The sequence below is a fragment of the Lepidothrix coronata genome, unplaced genomic scaffold (genome assembly GCF_001604755.1).
Source record: "Lepidothrix coronata isolate B3197 unplaced genomic scaffold, Lepidothrix_coronata-1.0 Scaffold182, whole genome shotgun sequence".
In the NCBI taxonomy this organism is placed as follows: Eukaryota; Metazoa; Chordata; class Aves; order Passeriformes; family Pipridae; genus Lepidothrix; species Lepidothrix coronata.
Window position 1 is genome coordinate 1,775,757 of NW_016690362.1, and position 24,391 is coordinate 1,800,147.

Below are 24,391 nucleotides of genomic sequence, written 5' to 3' on the forward strand. Positions count from 1 at the left end.
TTTCCCTGTCCTACCTCTCTACTCTACAACTATGACTGGGATATCATAGGGCATGTGGGTTCAGCCTAGACTGAATATGCTTCTGGGGATGTGGTTTTGGGTCTTAAGCTGCAGGGTGGCTATGACTTCTCCTGGTGAGGTGGAACTAGCCCTCACACATCCCACCAGCTGTCTGTCCTCCTGCAGCACTGCTGTACAGGGTGCAGAGTGGGAGCATGTCATGTGTGCACGAGGCAAGGAAGCTCATGGTGTACTCCCAAAAAGGGAACAAGAGCAGCACCCTCCACCCTCTTGGGCTATAAACAAAACCACTTCTCAGGTCCCAGGAAGCTGAAAGCTGCTCCAGATCCACCTTTATGTGAGAAGAAAACACACCCAATGCTTCTGCCTACAGGTTCCTCGCCGCAGCCTGAGCCAGCCCTCCATGATGATGTGTGGCCCTTGAGTGGTGTGACACTGTGCCCCCTGGGAGCGGGGCTGTCCAGGCTGGTGCAGGAGTAGGCTTCCTCAGTTTCTGTTTCTGCTGGGTGCTGCCACTATGTAACAGCCTCCAGCCATCTGGAAATTCAATATAGCCCTGTACCTTCCACAACAAAGATTTTGTTAAACAGTTTTATATTTCTAAATGGTACACAGCTCTGTTGCAAGCTCCGCAGTACCTGCCTCAAGCAGCTCATCTTAGCTGTTCTTCCCATGCTAATCTCTGTGATCTGTGGCATGTATACAGCATTGATGAGAACAGGACCTCCCCTTTGCTGCACCATATTTGCCAGAACAGGCATAACTCAAGATAACCGGATTTGAAACAATCAGAGCAGGAAGCAGCAATAACTGGCCTGGAGGGAAGGCAGGGAGTTACCCATAGACAATTTTTTAGGGGGGTGCCCAATTTGTGGTATCTGAGCTCTTTCCACACTCTTTTAGCCTCACTTACAAAGGCAGGATGTAAAGCTTGCAAGATCATCCCTCATCTCCTTGGCTTGAGTGCTTGAGTTTAGATCTGTACTCTCTTCTTTTTAGCTGTAGAGTTTTGCATGTGGTGATGTGTCTGCATGACAAAGACCTCTAGAGCTGCATCTGGTTCAGACACTGTGTTGTTGCTGAGGATGGACCAGGCGATGGATATTCATATTATTTTTTTTCTGGAGTACATGGACCTGAAGGCTGGTGCTGGTGCAGCTGATGTTTCCCATGGCTTATACCCCACAGTCTGTACAGGCAGCTCTCCCAGTCAGGACCTACATATCATGAGGGTCAGGGCAGGCCAAGGCAGGCCTGCAAGCGCCTTTGCTGATGAGCTGACAGCTTAGTCACCAGGGCTCTCCACAGAACCCTGTAAACACCACCCACATTCCCTGCATGAGTCTTTGCCATCAAGTTCCACCAGAGCCCCGTCCTCCTGCTCCCCATGCCAAGGGTCACGAGCTGGGACCAGCAGCCAGGTGCCAAATGCAGGCAGTAGCTCAGTGCAGCCGGTCTGCTAGAGGTCGTCACACGCCTCCTTAAGCAAACAGGGATCCACGCCAGTTGATAAATCATTTACGAGAAGTCAGAAGCAAAGAACTAGATTAACCAGGTCACTGGGTGTCCTGGGGGAATGACGTGTCAGTGGAGCTGAAACAGCAGATCCCACAGTTGCAATCTGTTGCCTTCTTCTGTCCTGACAGCAATTCATGGAAATCCCTGGAACTAGACACCAGAGATGGAAAAACCCATTAGCTCATCCCAGTCAGCTCACTAGTTAAAGCAGTCACTCCCATTGTACATTTTCTGGCAAAGTTAAAAATGTCTCTAGAGGGGATTTCCACCAGGTTTCTTCTCAAGAGGAAACTATTCCACCTATCAGGAAGGCTGCCCTGTGGTGGTATTTTTGGCTTTGGAGTTAATTCTGGTTTATAAAAAGGATTCTGCTGCAGGAACTGGGGCAGTGATGCTTTTCTGCCTGAACAGACATATGGCACATGGGGCACGTCTCCCAGTGGGAACTCCATCGGTACACATGTGTTTACACACAGCCACCGAGGTATGCTCGTGTGTGTACATACACCCATGTCCTTCTCTCTTCTTCCCAAGGGGGGAATGACCTTGTGCCTTCCTCACAGCCAGTGTGTTGTGGTGTGGTATCACACCTAGCTTACACTTGTGTAACTCCACTGACATCAAGGTACAGCATGTTGCTCTTGGGAGGGAAGACACACATGAAAGACATGAGGCAATAGCTGATGGTGGTGCCCTAGCACCCACTTCTCCTTGTAAGCAGAGAGAAGTTGCTTCTCCTCAGCTGTGTCAGGAGAAGAACAGCCCCTCCCCCACTGCTGGGGGCTCTGAGGCTCAGCACATTAAGGGTTGAAAGCACTCAGAGCCCACATGAATGCTAGAGATGGTGTAATGCAGAGCTGCGTTTCTAAGGTTGTCAGCAGAGGCCACAGAGATTTTGGCAGCTAAGCTTTTCAGCACCTGGGAAGCACTGTGGGACAGTGGGGAAATAAATTAGCTGTATGACGGCATTTAAAACCTTATCATTAGTTTCAGAGCTAATTCTGCATTTAGATGAATGGGTGTAGCTCACATTGCTGAACTGGAACCTGCAAGAGATAGTGAGGATTGCTCGCTGTTCCCATTTAGAAAATTTTTGGCCAGCAAAACTGTAACTTGCAGTCTTGGTGGCTTAGGTCTGGGAGCCCCTGCTGTGGCTGGGGTAGGCACAGCAGCAATGCCAGCAGCAAACAAGTCCAGTGCTGCCCAGGGCTCTGCTTACTTGTGCCACGGGGTGTTGGCTGCATGCCGCTTAGGAGAAGAAGGTGAGGAGGTATTGCCTGGGTGTTTGCGCTGAATTTGTGACTCCTCAACTAGGCATTTTATTTGTCTCTCACAGCTGGCACAGCTGCCTTCCCTACTGGGGACTCCTGAAATCTAGGCACTGTGTTTTTCACTGTTCTAAGGGCTGGACTTTCCTCTCCCAGCCAGCGGTGCTGAGGCTGCCCTCCTGAGCATCCTGTGCACTCAGTGTTACTGCAGGACAACTGACGTGCTGACTGTACCTAGTTTTAGCCTTGGCTTTCTTCTCTCCAGGGTTCTTCCTTTGTTCTGTTTAGCATGAAACATACCGAAGCATGAACAAGGGCTATAAAAGAATTACATGAACTGTGGAAAAGGATCTAACCAAGGAGGCACAGGTCAAACTCTGGGTCTTGACCGGGTCCCTGCAGTTGCTGTGAGGTACTAGCCAGCTGACCTACTGAGCCCTTTGCCCCTTGCACTGTGGAAGGATAAGAGCAGGTAGAGCCCAGTAATATTTTAACTAAGAGATTAACTCTCTGCCAGTTCAACAACAGTGGGTCTTCTGTTTCTGTGGACAAAGGTGCTGACTTGAGGCTCCTCTACATGCCAGCCTATGCTCTCCTGCCACTGGTCAGAGCACTGGCTGCCCTGATTTCGGAGGAAAACTCACATTTAACCCTCAGTCAGGAAAAGAAGGAAACCTCAACTCCAGAGCCAACAGCCCAGAAGGGTGTTGTCCTGACTCTCTACAACCCATGTCTCTGGCACAGTCTGGGTGGCACTTAGTTCCTAAAGGAGGGTCAGAGGAAGAAGAACAATCCATCTTCCTTCTAGATGCTCAAGATTCACCCATTTCTCTACAACTGTAAAGTCCCAATGCACCCCAAAACCACACACCATGGTAGGAAGAGATTTAGGGAGGCCTCTGAACAATCCTGGTATTCAAATGCATTCCCTTCCCCCTCCCAAGTACTTTTGAGACCCTTAATTTCTCATACCTTGAAATTAGTGGGCGTTTTGGCATTGCTCTCAGCAGATGCAGTACCAGACCCTGTGAGGCAGGTCCAAAGCCCACAGAAATCAAGATGGATCTTTCTGCAAACTTTGTCGTGGCAATGGAAACAAATTTTGCACGTGGCAAAAAGAAACACTAGAGTCATTGGAACAGCCTGTTACAAAGATTATATTCCAAAGATGAAAATACGATGTGTTTTATTTAAAAATGAAAGTTAAGGTTCGTGCAGGGAAAGCTGACCTCCCCTTCCGTAGTGTGACGCTGGGTGCAGCAGCATCCTGCAGGGTCTGAGCCCCAGTCAGCCAAATGAGCCGGTCTCAGAAAGCGGAACTGACTAATCTGAGTCGTCTGGGATGAGCTAGGCATGAGTGAGATCATTCCCCATGTAAACAGTGTGAAAAGTAAATGAAGATGATAAGGAGCGGGTTTTTTTATTGTTGTTGTTTTTCTTGATTCTGTGTGGGAGTGAATAACAACACAGGTGAGGATTTTAAATAGCAAAGCAGAATCAAACAATGGCAACATGTGGCCCTGGATGTTCAGTCGTGATGTGACACTGAAGGTTCTGTTCTGGGGTTTTTTGTGTGTTTGTACAGAACCACATTTAGAAGGCTTAGTTTCCCGTAAGTGCTCAGCACTTAAAAACAACTAGCCCCACTGGAGAACTGGGACCATGATATTTATCTTCTGACCATGTGCTTTTAGAGCCATTTCCACTTGAGAGGCAACCATTTTCCTTCCACCTCCTCACAGAGCCATCTTTCCTACCTCAGACATTTTCACCAGGACTGTATAGGGCAGAAATTAACCCAAACCCCAGCAGTGAAGGTGGGGAGATCCTGCCCAGCATGCAGATTGTTTGCAGATCTTTGCAGTATGGTGGAATCAACCAACACCCTGGTAACAGTGTGTGTGTGTGATGTGGTTGAGGAGTACATGGTTGCTGATTTTCAGCTGCCTACCTCTGTTCTTTGCGTGGCCTTGCGTTAGTTTCAGGCACAATAACATCATGATATCATAATGATATATTGCGCTCTGATGACACCATCACATGGAGTAAGCCACAGCAATCTGATCTCATTCTGCAAATGTGGAGATGAGTGTTACTGCTTCACAGGACAAGTGGGTGGCAGATAGATGGAGCTGGCACTATCTATATTGTCAGCCCTGGGTGGGAACGTGACCTGCTGGGTTAAATTAGGTGGCTGGGAGCTTAACACCTCAGCTCTAAATCAGCCTCAGTGGTTGCGGGTGAGTCACCAAACCTATGTGCATTCACTTCTTCCATCTGTGAAATTGTGACAATAATACTTCCTCACCTGATGGGGGAGGGAAGGGAGCGTGTGTACAAGAATGAATAAATGTTTACAAAGCACCTTGTGAGCAGTGTACAAGCTCTGGCTGTGCTGAGGAGGAACCCGTGCTGTTTCCTCTGCTCCGAGTTGCACCATACTGTGAGCACACTGTGAGGTGTAAACACTCCCCTCAGAGTCAACAGTTTCAAATGAGAGCAAATTAGGTAATTTCTCAGGAGAGAAACAGAGTGAAGACTTCATGTGTTACCAGCAATTTCAATAAATTCCATTCAAGAAAAGCAAAGTAACTTTTAAAAGGAAAATAATGAAGTAGAAAAACAAATGAGCTGTGACAGGTATTTTTTTTTAAATGGTACTATGATCTTAGATTTCACTTCCCAAATAGTAAACAGAACAGAGAAGTGAATCCCCTAGAAATAAAAGTGAAGTTAATAACGGGATGCCTTTAGCTCTTACCACATCCTGTATATGTTGATCGCTCTATTTGTAGCTGGCAGGAGCCCTTCTAGACTTTTCTTTACCATGTTAATGCTTTGCTGAGTCAAACCATGTTGTAGAAACAGTTGGGAAAAGGCCTTCCTGCATCTCCCCTCTGGCACTGCAGTGCCCTGAGCGCTGTCCTGCACTGGCGCTCGCCTTCCTTCCCACACACCCTGGTGCCTGTACCCACATTGCTGCTCTTCTGCCCTCCCACTGGTACAGACCCACACTCCCCACGGCTGGCAAAAACCACTCAGTGAGAACTTGCAGTGAATGAGCACTCACACAGCCCTACCCACCCTTTTTCTTCTGCAGTTTCAGGTGCTTACATGCGGATGCATGATGGCCACTCATATGTTCACTAGCACTTATTCTCATGCACATACATGAGTCCTTAAACCAGCACAAACACACACACATGCAAATATGCACACTCTTCTTAGTCTAATACATGCACTCTCACCAGTGCATACATACACCAAAACACTTATTTTTTACTGTTTCTGATACTACAGAGAGCATCTGCAGAGGGATCTGGACAGGCTGGATTGACAGGCCAAGGCCAGTGGTATGAGGCTCAATAAGGTGAAGTGCTGGGTCCTGCATTTTGGTCAAACAACCCCATGCAGCACTACAGGCTTGGGAAAGAGTGGCTTTAAAGCTGTCCAGCAGAAAAGAATGTGGGGGTGCTGATGAACAGTGGCTGAACATGATCCAGCAGTGTGCTCAGGTGGCCAAGAAGGCCAGTGACATCCTGGCCTGTATCAGCAATAGTGTGGCCAGCCAGACCAGGGCAGTGATTGTTCCCCTGTACTTGGCACTGGTGAGGCTGCACCTTGAGTACTGTGTCCAGTTCTGGGCCCCTCACTGCTAGAAGGGTGTTGAGGTGATGGAGCAGATCCGGGGAAGGGCAACAGAGCTGGTGAAGGGTCTAGAGAGTAAGTCAGATGAGGAGTGGCTGAGGAAGCTGGCAGTGTTTAGCCTGGAGAACAGGAAGTTCAGGGGAGACATTACTTCTCTCTACAACTACCTGAAAGGAGGTTGTAGCAAGGTGGGGGTCAGCCACTTCTCCCAGGCAACTAGTGACAGGAGGAGAGGAAACGGCCTCAAGCTCAAGGGGAGTTTCAGGCTGAACATCAGGAAGAATTTCTTCACTGAAAGGGTTGTAAAGCATTGGAACAGGCTGCTCAGGGAGGTGCTGCAGTCAGCATCCCTGGTAGCATTCAATAAATGACTGGATCTGGCACTTAATGCTGTGATTTAGTTGACATGGTGGTGTTTGCTCAAAGGTCGGACTCAATAATCTTGAAGATCTTTTCCAACCTTAATGATTCTGTGATTCTGTGAAAAGTATGCATTTCACAAATGCAAGCTTGTCATAACAGTAAACAGCTCATCTAGGAGGCAGATCTAACCCCCTCTATAGCACTGTCATTACAACAGCTCTTCTTCCTGGGATGAGTTTCATGGCTAAGGGTTCAACTGCTTCAGGAAATATGGTGTAGACTGGCATATTAATTCACCAGCACAGATATTTTTGTTGTCCTGATTTAGGCTGGACACTTATCTTTTGGTGCATTACTGGATTTTGCTGCTGCTGCTGCTTTTCATTCTGCTTATAATGTTGGAGGTGACCATAGGACCCCCCCCTTCATCAGCAGACTTGCTCTTTTGAACAGTTTCACTAAAAAAGCCTTTACCATCCACCACCCCACACCTGCTCCTCAATGGATCTTCAGCATTTCAGTGACACTTAGAAATTCTGGTTTGCATTTTGAAACAGCTCCACTTGCAACAGACACTGTCATATCCACTACAACTTGAATCTGTAGGGGTTTTATCCATCAATGATATTAGAGGTAACACACTGGTCATCCTTGAGCCATGCGTCTTGAACGCACTTGAACTTCGGAGGAGCTGCACAAGTCTACCCAGCATCCTGGCATTGTACTGGTGGGTCAATCAACTGCAAACTTCAGTAAAAATTAGTGGGCATGATTTCCCAGCTGGATATACATAAACTGAAAGGCTGTGAACTTTGGAGTCAGAAGACTTTTTAAAAATTATTTTAATATATCTAACAATGCTTACTCTGTAGGCCTGGAGATAGCAATTGTCCATCCAAAGATAAACTAAGCAGCACAAGTTGTGCATGTGCTGTTATTGCAGCAAAGCCTCAGCTAGGACACTTGATGGAGAAATTTATTTCCAGGTAACTTCAGTTATCTCTGCTGGGCTGGCAAGGGAGAATGGCAGACATGGAGACACCAGTTACTGCAGAATTACATGCATAGATACTTGTCCACTAAGAATTGCCTATACCATTGGCTGAACTCTCATTTCACACAGGACATCAAGCAACCACTGAAGGGGAAGAGTTCCTATTGGTAGGAGTTACTGCTGGACCTATTATCCAGTTGGACCGGCCACATGCAGGAGACCTGAAAAAGAAAATTTGATTTGTTTTTCTCCTTGACCACTTGAAGGTGGTCCCAAACTTCTGATTAAACTCTAGTTACTTGCCAAATAACACCTCCCTTGCAGACTGTGGGCTGGAATACTGACATTTTCCAAGTGGCACTAGAGGGCCCACATCCTCACATTTCCAGGAGAGCTAATCCCAGATGTTTGAGAATTGGGTTCCAAAATAATGCCAGTCACCTAAAGAACATAATAAAAAAAAATAAAATAAAACCAATAATGTTGAATTCTGTATGTTTGCTTTTGACTCTAGTCTTTGACTCACACTCCAGAGTTTTCATGTTTTTCTCTGCACTAGGTAGCAGGAACAGAATGCTTTTCTTAACTGAAAAATTAGATTCTCTTACAACCACATGATGTATGGAGCAGAGTTTTATAGAACAAAAAGAGCAGTAAAGTAGGAGAAGTAACCTTCCTCTTCCTCCCCAGTAGCCCGTAATCAATGTCTACATGTCTGCAAGACCTTTTATCGCCTTACAGAAAGCAAATGATTTCTAAGGAGGAAGCATCCTGCTATTGATTCCCAAGGCTGCCTGGGTTTGGCAACACTGAGGTAACTGTGCTGTGGAACAGGACATCATGTCATCCCATCAGCACTTGTACTACACAGCAGCCCAGACACCAGCCCCAGTGTGTCTGCTCTTGTGAGGAGCATGATTAGCTCTTCTTTGATGACAGTAAGTCCAGGCTTTGCTTTTTGTTTCTCAGCCAAAACCCTACCTTTCCATGAACCCAGGCTCCCAGCACAGCACTGGCAGCTGGGAGCACCCAGAAATACTGATTGAAATAGTGACAGGCATCATTCAGCAAACGATTTCCCCTCCCTGGTCATCCACAGATCATGTGGCAAAGCTCCTACCTCTCCGGGGCAGTCACCTGTATATGCATTGCACTTCTCCCTTTCTAGTTTCTCCACAAAGGTTTGTGTTTGCAGGAAAAATTGGAAATCGGAAGGCATCTGTCCCCTCCCAGCCTGGCTAACTTCCCGCACAGAGAGGACAGATGCCTTTGCTTTATGTCACCTCGCAGCCTCTGGTCCCCAAACTCCAGTCTCAGAATCAGTGTGGTTCTTTACTGACTTCGTAAAAATAAACAAAGGCCTGGTTGCATTTAGGTCTACTAGTAAATTATTTACACACACAACCTCCTTCCGTTTCTTATTGCCCGGGTCTTGGTGTCACCACACCCTGCCAGGGACCATGTTTCTCCCTGGAATGCGGTCCCCACTCCATGACAGCCAGACACTGATGTAAGCAGCCTTTCAGTGTACAGGCTGTGCTTCACCAGCTGCTGCCCAGGGCTGGACATTGCCCACAAGGCAGTTGAATCCAGCCTCTGCAAAAGTGGGTGTCAGCAAACCCAGCCTGAGCGAGTACATTGCTATGGGTGGTTTGGCACGCAGAGGCAACTGAGTTCAGGCCAGGTATGAGCTTGTCAGTAGATCTTACCCAGCAGGGAACAGTACTGAGAGGCAGCCCAGTGGCAAAGCAGTAACTTCCCTTGCAACTATTTTTAAAAGCACCTTTACATCTTTTTTTTCAACTTGCAAAGTACAAATAAACTGAAAGCATCAGCCAGTTGTTACTTAAGGGAACTATTGTTTTGTAGACCTCTGCAACCCTAGTGCAAATGAAATATTATACTCCTCAACCTCCCTTCATGGAAGAAGTCTCCCATTCGGCTCTGCCTTTGATCCCGTTTCTATTCTTCTGTGCTGCCTTTAGCGGACTTTTGTTCTTGACTCAGTATGGTCCATCTTACAGTGTTTCTTTAGGTCCTGCTTCGCAGTGGGCAAGCGGACATGGACTGTGATGTGTGCCCAGGTTATACGATGACATGTTCTTCATGCTGACCCTCAGAGCAGGTCTTTTACATGCAACACTTGAATAGTCCTTGCCCGTGTCCACTGCTGACCCCCACCAGCCAACTTCTAATTCAGAGCAAGAGGCTTGCTCAATTTCTTCCAAAATAGCTTGCTTTGGCATCTGTGTGTACTGAACTTTCTCTGTCATGGTGGTTTGGCTTCCAAGTTTAGTTAGAATCTTCTGGAGTCCCTTCCAGTCCTGCCAAGTCTTGGTTGCAATTATAATACATGGTTCTCTGTTGGCAGCAAATGCTGTTGCCTTGTTATTCCTCTTCCCCCTTTACTGATTTTTGGAATGGTATTCAGAGGGCCGCTTTCATCTCTGACAGGCATGGCCCCACCACCCCCTCCAACCCCTGTAAGCTTTTCTTCCCTGTTTGGAACACTGGCCTTTTACTTTTAATGGATTTTCCCTCCTGCCTATTAGCTCTGACTCAATATTCAATCCATGACAGGACTTTTCATCCCATGGCTGCCAAGTTTGTTTCATTCTTGGAAAGGCCATTATCAAAAAACCTTTTGAAAGCATAAATTACTATGGTCCTACTTGTTCCTGATGAACTTCTTCAGGACTCACGGAAGTCAACTGACTAGTGGGTCTAGTGCTCTACCAGTGTTCCCTCCACTGGGTGCTGGTCCACCAACGCGACTGGCATGGTCCCTGTTTTTCTGGAAGCCTCATGCTATGCCCTATCTTGCCTTTTTTTAAAAGGCAGCTGCTCCCTGGGGCAGAGCAGGAAGAAGGACACTGGGGTTCTGCCCTTCGCACTGTGGGGAGCAGCAGCAGGGCTGGTCATGGACATGACACATGCTGACTCCAAGACTGTGTCACAATGCCTTGTGTTTTCTTGGATAAACCCTTAAGTCCAGGCATCACGCAGAGCAATGCCCTGTCACTGGTCCCAGCAGCTGGGTGTTAGGATGCTACTCTGGGCACCATCATCCATCCCTGTGTGCTGTACAGGGTCCATACAGAGCAGAGGCCAGCAAGGAACACCTTGGACTGGTGCAGGGCTGCCCAGGTCTTCCTGGGGAAAGCAGAGTGCTGCAGCCAAAATGCCAGTTCACCATGCCCCAGGGAATGCCATGTGGCAAAGCCATCCAAAAGGCTCCAGAGCAGCATCCCTGATTATCCCTCACCATCAGCTGAGCCTGGCCCTTCTCCTTTGATGATGAGTGCTGGTAGCACCCTCTCATCATGCAGCATGGCCCAACCACTGCCCAACCCCACAGACATCTTCCCAGGATGAGGACAACCCAGTTTAACTCTCCTGTGGCCAAGTGTGCCACTTAAACTAGGGTGTTCTCATCCAGGGAGCTGGTGGGCACCGCCAGGCCATCCTGTCCTTTGTCTTTTGCTGCTTTCCCCTGAAATAACAGTGAAATAATGCGTCTCAAGAGACACATCCAGAAGTCAGCCATATACAAGGAGGTTCAGAAGTGGAGGGGCTGTGGTGAGCCCAGGATCAAGGGATGGGTGCAATTGCCTGAGATAAGTGCCATGTCCAGCATTTGTATCTGGGTCTCAGTCTAGAAGTAGTTTAGTTTCCCAATTTACCTGTGAAGAGCTTCAAAGGGCACTGAAAGAGTCTGCAAAGGCCAGCAGGAGCATGAGCAACTGCTGAAGCCTGCAGGAAGGATCCCAGGCTGCCAGGGCAGGCAGCAGTGGGAATTTTATCGCTGATTCCTCCAGGAGCAGAGTTAGGCGATCGCACAAAGCTTTCCCAATAAAAGTTCAAATATATGAATTTACCGTATCTAACACCTCCCTGAAATCCAAACAGACTCGATTACATTCTCTTTCTGTAATGAATCAGTAATTATATTGAAGAACACTATTATTTGTTTGGCATGACCTATATAAACCCAACTTGAGGAGTGCATAGTTGGTGTGGTGCCAGTGCTCTGTGCCCTGCGTATTATTGCCTTATAAACACAACCATTGTTTGAATTTCAGATCAAAACAAACCGAGCCATGTCGCTTGTCAGTTATTAGATATCTTTTTTCCAAATGCTCACCCAGGCCGTATTACAATAACAATAATTATTATTACATACTTCCTTATTATATGTTTATGCCGAGGTAGCACATTTGCCTTTTTCCCACACATTAGTTGCTTCTCCTGACTCTTATGATTCACTCCTGCCTATTTCCCAATGTCCATGAGCTCTTTCTGCATTCCCGGCTGCATTTTGTCAAGACCTACAGATTAGCACAGCGACTCATGGTGCTGTATTGCACCAGTCTGCAAAGGGTTGCAACCAGCACAGGGGCTTTACTCTTCAAGGGAATATGCAAACAAAAGAAAGACATGGACCCTGCCCCTAGGTGCTTTATAAATATTTAACTTGGTCTGATAATGTGATAAAGACTGATAATATGATTTGGACAGACTAAAACCCAGCCCTGCTTGGGCAGGGCTGGAAATGGACCTTCTGTGGGACACAAGGGGGGAAGGGGGCAAGCTAGAGCATAATGATGATTCTTTCAACAGACACGGCCGCAGCTGGGAGTAGGACTTACCTTACCCAACTTGGGACATCCAAAATGTACTTGTCAAGTCCTCAACATGTTGCCGACCTGCCTTTACAGTCACGGAAGAGAAGCAGTGCTTGGCTGTCGGGTGAGTCAGCCCTTCTCAAGATAAACTTCAAGATATGTGAGATGAATCATACACTAGAGGTGCCTATTTGTCTCCATTGACTATGCAGGAAGCCTGTCCAACTAATTAGGTTTAGATACCTAGCTTTTAGGCACCTAAAATCAGATGAGAGGAATCCCATCCTCACAGACGTTCTTCATTACCGGCTTGACAAAGGAGGCAGTGGGAGAGGCTCCCTGGAAATTTCCTACCAGATTTGGACCTAACCAAACTCCTCCATCCTCTGTGCATGAGAATCTGCAAAGCCTCGCCTCCACGTTCTCCCCACGGAGCTTCTGCAGGCATGGGGTGCTCCAACCATGCCCAGCTGGCAAAGATGAAAGCATGTTCCCTGCTGAGGACTGAATGAGACAATGGTCTTGTGGGAAAAGATATAATAGTGGAGCTGAAGACTGTATTACAATGTATTCAGAGCACGCAGGAGGAACACAAAAAAAGAAAAGGAGATGACCTTGGCTGCTTGGTGCTAAAGATGTGTTTTGATGGAACAGGATAGGTGGGAAAGCAAGCTGCCTCCCTAATGCAAATATCTCATGGAGTTGTAAGGTGTGTGGAGTGCAACCCATGTGTTTGGAAACAAGGTTATGACGAGTTCCACCATGAAGGACCAAAATGGTATTTTTCAGAGAGTTACAACTAAGCCTGTTGGAGGTTAAGCAGCCACCAGCACTGCAAGCAGCACCTTCTGACACCAGCACTTCATGTCAGATAAATGTCATGACCCGAGAGGATCCTGAATAGTTTAAGACTGCCTCATTTAAAAAACAAACAAACAAACAAACAAACAAAATGGTGAAAGCACTTAGTCCTAGCACATTTTTTTGATGAAAATATCATGGAAACATTCCACTGGTTGATGTCTGCTGAATAAATCAGCAGCCAGGGATGCTGTGGCTGGAAATAGGCAGAGGCCAACAGAAATCACTGTGCTGCATTATTGCCCTGCTGTGTATGGGCTTGGGACTGTGGAAGCAGGATTTGAAAAAAATGTGGAATTTGTCCTGGTTTCTGAGACCTGTGCTTTCCATGTCCCTGATCATTTGTTACATGCATAACTATCCTGTTGATACATGGGCAATAGCTGTTTTGATGTGCAGCAGGTGTCACTTGCTCCTTTTTTTCTGGAAACTGCCAACAGCTTCTTTAAAGCTTCTGGCACTTCCCTTAACCTGAACAACAATTTATTTAGGTGAGAGATATTTGATTTTTCTCTGCTGCGGCAGATGTGCAGATTAGGCCAGGTTAAGGGCACCTATTTGAAGATATGCCCTTGCTGTACACCATAATCAGCTCCTGAGGTTGGGCCCACCAGTGATGCTGGGGACCCCAGGACCCTCACGTGCTCAGCTGAGACTCGGAGAAAAAGGGGGTGCTGGCACCAGGCTGCGCAGGTTGTCCCGTGTGCGTGGACTCTCTGCAGGGAGGGGGATGGGGTGCTGCTTTGGGGACCTGCAGTGGGATAGCACACCACTCTCCACAACACCTGCTTCGTGGATCTGCTCCACCAGTGATGAGAAACACATCTTGCTCCATACCTCATCTTGCTGTAGCTGGCTGGGCACTTTCTCAGCTCCCATTACCACACTGGCAGAATTGAAAATCCCTTCTCTAGCTTCATGCAGTTGCGGCATGTTCAGGGAGGAGATCAGAAGAGACTTGCTTCTTGCCCTAGAGGGTTTGTAACTTCACTGAGAACAGGTAAACCCCTAAGAAGAGGGAGGTTTCTCTGCAGGAGGTGGTAGGTAGGTGCCAGCAGCAAATGGGCAGCAGGGAGATCTGCAGCACTGCGTGAGGGGTGTGCTGGGCTTTGCAGCCCTGTGCCCTGTGTCTAGACAGGGTGTGCAGACCCCAGGCAGGGTGGTGGGTGCCCTGCCGGAGAGCTGGAGTACAGTAACAGCCCCATACCCAGGCCAGGGTCAGAGGGGCAGATGTTCCTCTTCAGCCACCTTTGCTTTCCACTACCATGCAGCAGCCCGTCCTGGTGATGCTCTTTTCCTCCAGCCCCTCAAATCTACTGGCATAGTGGTTTGTGTCTCAGCCCTGCTCCCACCCCTCACACAGGCTGCATGTGTTTGGGTGCAGCTGGACAGATTCCAGGATGTGGCTGGGCCAGTCTCCTGAGCAATCATGACAAACAGCTAAACACTAGCATGGACTTGCTGTCCTGCTATGTGGAAATATATTAATTGCATTAGTATTTCCACTGGAAATTATAACTTAGATCCATTAACTTCAGCCAATTTCCTTGCCCTGCGTCTGCTAAAAGGACACCTCTGCTTTTTCCACTGCAGTGTCTTGTCAGTGCCACCAGTGCTAAATTTGTGGCAGGCTAGTCACATCCATGTGACATTTTCAGAAGAGGTCACAGATTACCTCCACCTCCTGTCTCCACTTCCCCTCACTTCCCCCAGAGGTAGCCCAGCATCTGAGCTACTGAGAAACAGAAACCCATCTTTATGAAAAACCAAATCAGATCCCAAACCCCATTATTAATTAGTAAAGATGTCTTGTAATTTAGATCACCTTGGATGGTCTTTAGGTCATTCACAGGTGTAAAGTCAGGAGGATTAAGGGCACATAATATTTGTCTGGCACCATTGCTACCAATTCCAGCAAAAATAATGGAGCTGAATTCTTGGGTTTCCTGCTACCACAAAGTACACACATGCACACACTCTCTATTTTACGAATGTTTACATACCCGAGCTGCCAGGAATCTCATGCCCGTTGCTTCCCACCAACTTAACACACTTTCCTGTATCTCTGTGAATTTGTTTTCTCACCGAGCAGCTGGTAATATCCCTTTCGCTTGGGAGCAGACAGAGACTGGGCTTCCTCGGGTGCCAGAAAAGCCTGGCAGAGGGCGCACCTACAAGCTGTGGTTTCCATCCCAAGCCGTTTACACCTCCCAGTGGCTACCCAGAGATGTTCGTTCCATGGAAGAAATGCAAACCCAAGTAAAAGGAAGTATTAAAAAGTTACAGACAGGTGAGAAATGGCCACGCTGACATCCGCCTACTCCTCCTGTAAGGCCGCAGCGTCTGAGGTGGTGCCTGGAACAGAGGAAACATCTACACCGCTTGCAAAGACCAGCAGAAACGCACTTCCACACCTCCACCTCCAGGGGCACAGCCAACAAAAATAGAATCGGACACAAAAGATATGAATAGAATAGTGACTGCAGAAAGCCTCGACTCATTTTACACCCTCAGCAAAATTAAAAGCAGGAGATTTGTCCTTGCTCTGTCCTCAGCCTCTGTACACCAGAGCACAAAACCAAAAAGGACATGTCTATTTACCTGAAGATTCCCATGTGAGCAAGGGAGTGAAGTGCCCAGATCATGTGAAACTCACAGGGGAAAACCTTGCTCATGACGAAAGCACTTCCTTTCCTACCTTGAAACTTTGGGAACTAAGCGGTAGGAGGGGGAACAAACCAAACCACCCCACCCCCGCCTTGTTTTCAACAATTCAGACTTTTTGTACTCATGTTCTTGCTCAGTAACTCTGACGCAAGCAAACCTGCAGACTTTCTACTGCCAAACAGCTCCAGATGAAGTGCAGGTGCCTTAAGATAGCAACCTTCTTCTGTTGCTATGGGAGCTGTACCATCATCAAATATATTTGTGACAAAGCTGGCACTTGGATTCAGGTTATACTTGATGCTCAAAGTAACCTCTTAGTACCCTGATGGGGAGTGAAACTGGGCAAACAGTGCAGCCACCCCACGAGACTGTTCTCCAGCCTTTAGCGGAAGCCAGCATGTGAAACAGTGCCCAGTGGCTCAAGGACGAGACAGCGCTGATTTGTACTTCCCAGTGCTTTTCTCCTGGCTGTCCCAAACAATGTGACATTGCACAGCTAATCCCAAATTTGAGAGGCACACGCACGTCCAAGCCCATTAGGGTTAGACAGAGTATAAAGCTGAAAAGTAGACCCTAACTATGTAAAAATAATCAAACTGGATCAGGTCAAAGGTCTGTTGCGGTTTTCCTCCAAGAGCAGCCAATGCTAACAGGGGAAAACAGGGGAATGAGAGAGTGATACTTCTGCTGTGCATTGTCCAGCAACATGTTGCAGAGGTTTCCCTTTGCCTTTAGTAAACCTCCGGGGACTTTTCCTCCATAAATTTGTCAAATTGCTTTTTTGACCCAGTTTATACTTTTGACCTCCACAGCATCATGTGCCAACGAGCCCAAAGTTTTATACACACATGCGACTGGAAAAACTAATCCTTTAAAACTCCTGCCTTTATCATCTCATTCACTGCCCCCTGTTTCTTCCCCATTTTCTAGCTACTCTAGCCTATTTCAGCTCTCATTCAGGAAAGTGTTTCTTAATTCCTCTGTTAAATGTGTATACAGGTCTGATGCAGAATCTTATCCCTCTGTATTTTGAGACAAATTTAGCATCTGCTTGCATTGGAAACAGGGAAGGTGAATGCTCCAGAAGCTGCTCCGTGCTGAGGACAAGTATGGGAATGGCTTGGGAGGTCCTGGACATTTATTCCCACTTCCCATGCCCAGCTATAGTATCCCAACTGGAATGTGCTGGGCCTGGACAGATTGACCCACATGAGAAGGCTAGTGAGCATGGCATTGCATTCACTCACTTTTTCAGTAATCTTCTTTAATAGTCGACTTTCATTTATTCATTTACCTATCTTAATTCATTTGCATTTATCAAAAGTTCTGGCACGGCTCTGGCGGGTGGTGCAAGGCTCTGATTTTTTCATTCCTCTGCTTGGTGTGAAATCATGCCCACACAAATTCCCACTCTGGCCCGGAGGGCTCTGACTTTTAGCCACGAGGTGGGGCGAGCAGCTAAATTTCTCAACGAGCATGTGCGCAGGCAATGCAAGGCAGACCACCGTGGAGTCGGGGTTTGCCAAGCTAAATCACTGGAAAAAAATTCCTTCTCAGCTTCAGCTTTTGCTGCTTGATCCATGGAAATGTGCAACCTTAAACCCCAAGTTTCCAAAACAAATGCATACGGTGCAAGCGAATAACACAAAAGCAGCAGGGGTGGACGGCTGTGCTGGTAGAGGAGCTGCCAGCCCTGGGCTCTCGTCTCTCTTGCACTGAGTTCAGCTTTGCACCCTGGTGGGCCGACAGAGAGGAACCACGCAAAAAACAGGCTGGGAGCGACTCGGTAGTGAAATAGTTATCTCGGCTGGCTTTCTCGGTAACTCTTGGAAAGTCCCCGAAATGACGTTTCTAACCTAACAATTAAAATGGGTTTAATTATAGAGAAGCTCAGAGCCCTGGGAACAAGCACCATCTACAGAACGAGTAAACAACTGCAGAAAATAATAGGCTGTTCACTCCCCTACTCCTCACTTCTGGCCAAGGCGAGGGGAAAAAAAGAAACTATAAAGAGAAGGAAATTCGAGGAACCCGATTGCTCTCCCTAAGTAAATAATAATAATAATAGAAATCTGGAATAGCCTGAGCCTGTGGGGGTTTCAGTTGATTATTTTGGCTGTTCTTGAAGACCAAAGGAGGGGAAAAAGATCAGCTGCCAGTGCAAAGTCCAGATCCCGCGACTCCAAAGCAAACAGAGGAGGAAGTGGATCATTCGTTTGAAGTTTTCAGTGCAATGGCTGCTCGGGTCAGCGCTCTGCAGCCGAACTCAGGGGTTTCTGTTCTCCCAGCCAAGCAGAATCGCAGGGCTGGAGGAAGAGCCTGCAGCGCCAGTCTGAGCCCCCCTCTCCCGCCTGCGTGGGGCAGAGGGCCCAGATGCCATTGCTCGGCCTTAGGGGAAACACCCTCTGAAGTTATAGTTGGGAAGAGCGTAGCCTCAGCTGGGACTAAAGGGGATAAACGGGCAGAGACTGGGAGCTGAGGCACTCTGGTACTGATAAGCCTTGTGCAGTTCAGCTCATTTTTATTTTTACACAAACTGCCACCATCTTCCCCCTCCCTCCCCTCGTATCGAGATCAGAATGAATCATTGAATCATACTTTGTCTACTAAAACCTGGAACAGATTACTTGCTGAGAGCCTTTCTTTTCTTTTTCAGTTTTACAATGTTGAGTTCTGGGGACCGGAAGAGGACTCTTTGGGGAGAAAAGGCAAGATTTATCAAACGCCCTTTTAAAGGGCGTATTTTAACAATTTAAATTAATGTGGATGTAAGCTATTTCCCCTTGTAGAACTTGCCAGGTTTCATTAAAAACTGGAAAAAAGGAGTAAGGCTATGGGGGCGGGGAGCGGGGGCGGTCAACACAAAGCCCGGCAGCGCGCACAATCTCCGGGCAAGCGGCCGCACCGAACACAGATTCGATCAGTTTAAATCCAAGCAGACAGAACTCCATTGGATTTTCGCGGGAAAAAACGTCCGGCGGGCGCGGAGCCGCCGAAGCGGGGCCCGGCCCGGCCGCTGGGCGCGGGACAAGGGACGGGACGGGACGGGACGGGATGGAACAGCCGCGCGCGCTACCCCCACCGCGCGGAGGGCGGAAGGGAGCGTGCCCACCCCGAGCCGCGCCCCGCGCTACACACGCGCGCGCACGCGGATACGCACGCGCACAACGTGGAGACGCGCGGACGGGGGCGCGCGCAAATACGCGCGCACACCCGCGGTCACCGCACAGGCACGCGGACGCGCGCGCGCATAGGCGCGCGGAGTCAGTCGGTGCGGCCACACAACCGCCCCCTCCGGAGCAGCGCGGGGCGGGGCGCGGCCCGGCCGGCACAGCCACCCCCCCGCAGCCGCTTCGCGTTCTTCACCCCCCCCGTCCCTCCTCCCTCCTTCCTCCCGAAAGTTTTTCTGGGCCTGCCCGCCCGGGTGATTCAGTCGCGGTGTCAATCACCCTGTCCTCCTCCACCTCCTCCCCTTCCTCCCACCGCCGGCTCCTCCTCCTGGGGTAAGTCCGAAACTTTATAAGTTGAGCCTTCCTCGACCCGCTGGAAGCGAGGAGCGAGCGCGGCGGCGGGGTGGGCTGGTGGCGGCATCAGTAGCAGCGGGGGGAGGCTGCGAGCCGGGGCGCTGGAGGCTGTGCCTTACCCACGCCGTGACTCCTCGTGTCCGAGTGCCGCTGCCCCACTCGCTTCCCCCCTCGCTTGCCGAAGATGTCCACAGCCCTGGTGTCGCCCACCATCTTCGACTTGAGCGAAGTTTTATGCAAGGTAAGGGGGCCGGTGGGGGCTGCGCCACCAACTCCGGGACTATCCAGCTTCTTTGGGGTTCGTGTTGTTTTGTTGTTTTTTTTTTTTCCCCGTTTTCTGGTCGTGAGCAAGTTCGGCGCTGGGACCGGAGGGCGCAGGGCGGGGACCGAGGACGGGCATCGGGGCGCGGGGGTTTCCCGCCCATGCTTCCCGCCTCTGCCGCTCCGGAATGGGGAAACCGCCCCGCACTCCTGGCGGGCTCGGCCGCGGCGCCGAGCGGGGGGGCCGTATCCTTCCCGTGCCCCTGGGGCCGCCGCGCTTCAACACGCCCGGGCGCGGCGCGGCGGGTGGCGGCGCTGCCGCGGGGCCGGGCGGGCTCCGTCCCCGCGGGGTTCGGCCGCCCCTCGCGGGGCCGCGCGGGGCACGGGGCGGCGGGGGCTGGGCGGGAGCGGTTGGGCGGGCGCCGCGCCGCGCGCTGCCCTTCCCTTCCCGCGCGCCGCCGTCCCCGGGGGCGCTCCCAGGAAAGCGCTCCAGCCGCGCGGCGTTTTCGGGCGCTGTCAGCGGCCCCCCCCGCGCCTGGCGCTCCGCTCGCTCCGTGACCGCGCTGCGCCAGGGACGGGGAGGGGCGGCCCAAGGCCCTCGGGTGGAGCGGCGAAGGGGGCTGCAGCAGATGTGGCTGCGGAGGGAGGGAGGGAGGGAGCGGGGGAGCCGTCAGGGCAGGGCGGCCGCCGCTCCCACGGCCGCGGCAGTGGGAGGTGGTGAGGTGCCGTGCCACGCTCCCAGGGCTGCATGGGGACGCCGAAGAAGGTGGTGGCAGTGGCAGTGACCGGCCCTTCCTTTCTCCCCGTAGAGCAACAAGATGTTGAATTACAGCCCCTCGGGTGTCAGCGGGTGCCTGCTGGACAGGAAGGCGGTGGGCACCCCAGCAGGCGGCGGTTTCTCTAGGAGGCACTCTGTCACTCTGCCCAACTCCAAGTTTCATCAGAACCAGCTCCTCAGCAGCCTGAAAGGGGAGCCGGCTCCCATGCTGAGCCCCCGGGAAAGCCGCTTCCGGGACCGCTCCTTCTCCGAGGGCGGCGAGCGCCTGCTGCAGCAGAAGCAGCCCGGGGGACAGGTCAATTCCAGCCGCTACAAGACGGAGCTGTGCCGCCCCTTTGAGGAGAATGGCGCCTGCAAGTACGGCGACAAGTGCCAGTTCGCCCACGGCATCCACGAGCTGCGTAGCCTCACCCGCCACCCCAAGTACAAGACCGAGCTCTGCCGCACTTTCCACACCATCGGCTTCTGCCCCTATGGTCCGCGCTGCCACTTCATCCACAACGCGGAGGAGCGCCGCGCTGTGGCGGGGAGCCGGGAGCCCGCCGTCGCCGACAGACCCCGCCTGCAGCACAGCTTCAGCTTTGCCGGCTTCCCCAGCACTGCTGCCAGCGGGCTGCTGGACAGCCCCACTTCCATCACCCCGCCGCCCATGTTGAGCGCCGACGACCTGCTGGGCTCCCCCACCTTGCCTGACTGCGCCAGCAACCCCTTCACCTTCTCCAGCCAGGAGCTGGTCAGTCTTTTCGCCCCCAGCATGGGGGTGCAGGTGCCCGGCGGGAGCCCCCCCCCCACCTTCTTGTTCAGGCCCATGTCCGAGTCCCCCAACATGTTTGACTCGCCACCCAGTCCTCAGGACTCCCTCTCTGACCAGGAGGGCTATCTGAGCAGCTCCAGCAGCAGCCACAGCGGCTCAGATTCCCCTATCCTGGACACCTCAAGACGTCTTCCCATCTTCAGCAGACTCTCCATCTCCGATGACTAATCTGGGGTTTTCTCTTGCCCCTCCCCACATCTATTACGATGTTAAGCTGAACTCCCCCCACCCTCTCCCAAGTAATCTGAGCTGGATGTTAACATGTCCACCTGCCTGCCATATACCCACTGGCTTAAACCTTAAGTGCCAAATTACGATGAAAAGCAATAACGTTTACAAAGTTAGTGCCTTTTAACACTTTCACTGTGACTGTATTACCTCTCCAGCTGCAGAGGGCACCAGCAGCTCTGTGCACTTCCAGATGTGCAGGAAATGTCCGAATTCAGCTCCCTCCACTGGCCATGTACTGCATCACCCTCTCCCAGTCCCTTCCTGACTGGCCAGTTTCTGCTAGACTGCAGGCATGTGGGCAAGCGTTAACATCCAGTCCTTTTTATCCTCTCCTCTTAAAGACTAAATCTTGCCTGGATCTGCTCAGGTCTGCGGGAAGAAAAGCTGAGAACGGACAAAGATTGTAACATGAGTGGGACTTCGACTGTGAGGAAGAAAACAAAACACACACACAAAGAAAGAGAGAAAGTAAAAAAAAGATGGACTATGAGAGACTTGATTTTGGTGCTAAAACTTCCCCATGTATACATGTGACATCTTAAAACAAATAAAGGAAGAGAGGGGGTGGGGCCAACAGAAGTCATTCCACACACACACACAAGTTCGTGTAAACAAAGTTCCAGTAGACATAGCTTTAATGGTTTTGCTCTAGAGTACTTTAGATCTATCTTAGAGCACTCACGCCAAGCTTTTTATTATTTTTTTCTGGGTTTTTAATTTTGTATAACTTTTCAGAAATTGGAGAGCAAATTTTGCTTGTCACTGCACAACAATATAAAAAGCTTATTTAACTTATCAAAACGTATTTATTGCCGAAACCTATGCTTTTTAATTTTGTTCATATTTATCGGGATGATGAATCCATAGAATATATTCTTTTATGTTTAAATTATGATCTTCCATATTAATCTTAAGATTGTGAAGTGTCTTTTTTTCCTTTTTTTCCCCACAGTTTAATATATTATACTACAATGACATTTTTTTGTAACTTTACACTTTTTTGGTTATTTTATTTTAAAAAATGAAAAATTAATTTAAAAAAATGCAAAAACTGTGTTTGGATTATTTATTTTAGAATTCCCTCTCCCTTTTTTTTGTGTTGGACTGCAAATGGAGTTAATGTGCTTCTTTGCCTTTTCTCTTCTCCTTCTCTTCCCCTCTCCCAGGTCTTGCCTGGGCTTTAGAATGTACATACCTGAGCTCTGTTGCGAGAAGCATGGAAGGAAGACCTTTTTCTTCCTTTTATTGTAAAGATTCTTCAAGGAGAAAAGCCTTGGGCTCAAAGTGCCTATCTGAAGACATTCCAAATACAGTTTGTCTTTGCATTTCTGTATTCCAAGTTTGGAATTTTCCTTACCAAGGTGAATGGGACTGGCACAAAGAGAAAAATGAATGTAACTTTTTTTTCCCCGTTACTGTTCGCTACGTTGCTTTTTCTTCCTCTTTGTGTGAGTTTATTTAAAAGAAAATCTCTTTTGTAATGACTGTTTGCAGTTTAAATCAATAAACCCCAAGTTTTTTCAAGAAACTGACAGTGGAGCTGGTTTTACTTGCAAAAATTGAGGGACTGGTTTTAGACAACCCCACAAATGCAGATGCTTCCCTTCTCTTGACCCTTGAGGTGCCCACTCTGTGCTCAGGCATCCCTCCATCATTCCTCACTGATTCAGTGGACCAGCCCTGCGAGTGCATGGGTGTGCAGATCAATAGCAGCAAATATCTGATGTGACCTGCCCTGGTGGCCTCTAACCTTCTCTGTCTCTTACAGAGTGCTCCTCCTATCTTGTGTTGCTTGGTCTGTTCCCGCAGAGTTCTTTCTGATCAGTGTGGCTTAAACCTTGGTTTGGCTTTTGTTCCTTGTGTGTTTTGTGTTCCTGCACAGCTCCCTCCCCTTCAAGGAGAGCTTATGTGTGTTATGAGCGAGGCTAAAGTGGTATGTTGAAGTGTTAGCCCAAATATCAGTTCTGACTTGTTAGTGGTACTGGTCTGCTTGCACAGCAGGGCTGTTTGGTGTTCACATGGGAGAGGAACGTGAGCCCCCAGCAAAGTCTCGTTGTATGCACACTTTACACTGCTATCGCATTTAAGCCCTTGTACATCTTGAAGCATCAGCAATCCCAGAAACTTCCAAAGCCATTGGTTTTGTTTCGGAACACTTCCTTGCCAGCACTGCACATAGTCTTGTCTTGTGTTATTATCTTTGAGCTTTTCTATCGAGCAAGCTTTTGCTTCCAAATCAGGGCTGGAATATTGCTGCCAAACCACTGATCCTTCAACTGTCTTAACATGCCTCAGTGTTCAGGAGAGATTCCCTAATTCATGTTGGAAAAGTTCCTGCCAAACAAAAGCTGTAGGATACCTCAAGGCTTACACCAGTGCACCTTCTCAGCTGTTGGCTTTGTGCAACACACTTACTTCTGTGGTGTAGCACTAAAGGTGAGCTGGGTGGAGGAAAGATGGAGGAAGAGGAGCGTGGCTGGTAGAAGCTGCTTCCCTTGAGCACTGCAAAAGCTGTATGGTGAGTTTGCTGGCAGATACTGATGTAACTAGCATGTGGTGTGGTCTGCGTGCTGATCCCTGAGACAAGAGCCTTGGGCGCAGCTCTATGGCCGACTGAGCTGTTGACCACAGCCTTGCTCCTGGGCATAAAGGCAAAGAGCCCCATGTGAGGGATGGGCTTCCGCCTGCGAGACTGCCGTTGCAGCAGGCACCCAAGTGTGCTTCCTTCCCTGCTGCTGGAAGCTAAGCTGTCAGTCTCTGAAGAGTGAGATGTACCTGATCTGGAGAGGATTCCAAGCCTATTGCAGCGCATGCACGT

General features: G+C 49.4%; 1 protein-coding gene and 1 long non-coding RNA gene across 2 annotated transcripts; one reads left to right on the top strand and one right to left on the bottom strand.

Annotated features, from left to right (window-relative positions):
* Positions 1 to 6,425: 6,425 nt before the first annotated feature.
* LOC108505064 lies at positions 6,426 to 15,872 on the bottom strand. The gene is made up of 3 exons (XR_001877373.1): positions 15,302 to 15,872; positions 8,112 to 8,253; positions 6,426 to 8,033 (listed from the first exon to the last, which is right to left on the bottom strand). It is a non-coding gene; the product is annotated as an uncharacterized LOC108505064 (long non-coding RNA).
* A 3,412-nt stretch (positions 15,873 to 19,284) lies between these two features.
* ZFP36L1 (ZFP36 ring finger protein like 1) lies at positions 19,285 to 23,101 on the top strand. Its single transcript, XM_017830702.1, has 2 exons — positions 19,285 to 19,730; positions 20,560 to 23,101. Exons 1-2 carry the CDS (start codon positions 19,674 to 19,676, stop codon positions 21,508 to 21,510), a joined length of 1,008 nt encoding a protein of 335 aa, XP_017686191.1. The 5' UTR covers positions 19,285 to 19,673; the 3' UTR covers positions 21,511 to 23,101.
* The last annotated feature ends 1,290 nt before the right edge of the window (positions 23,102 to 24,391 follow it).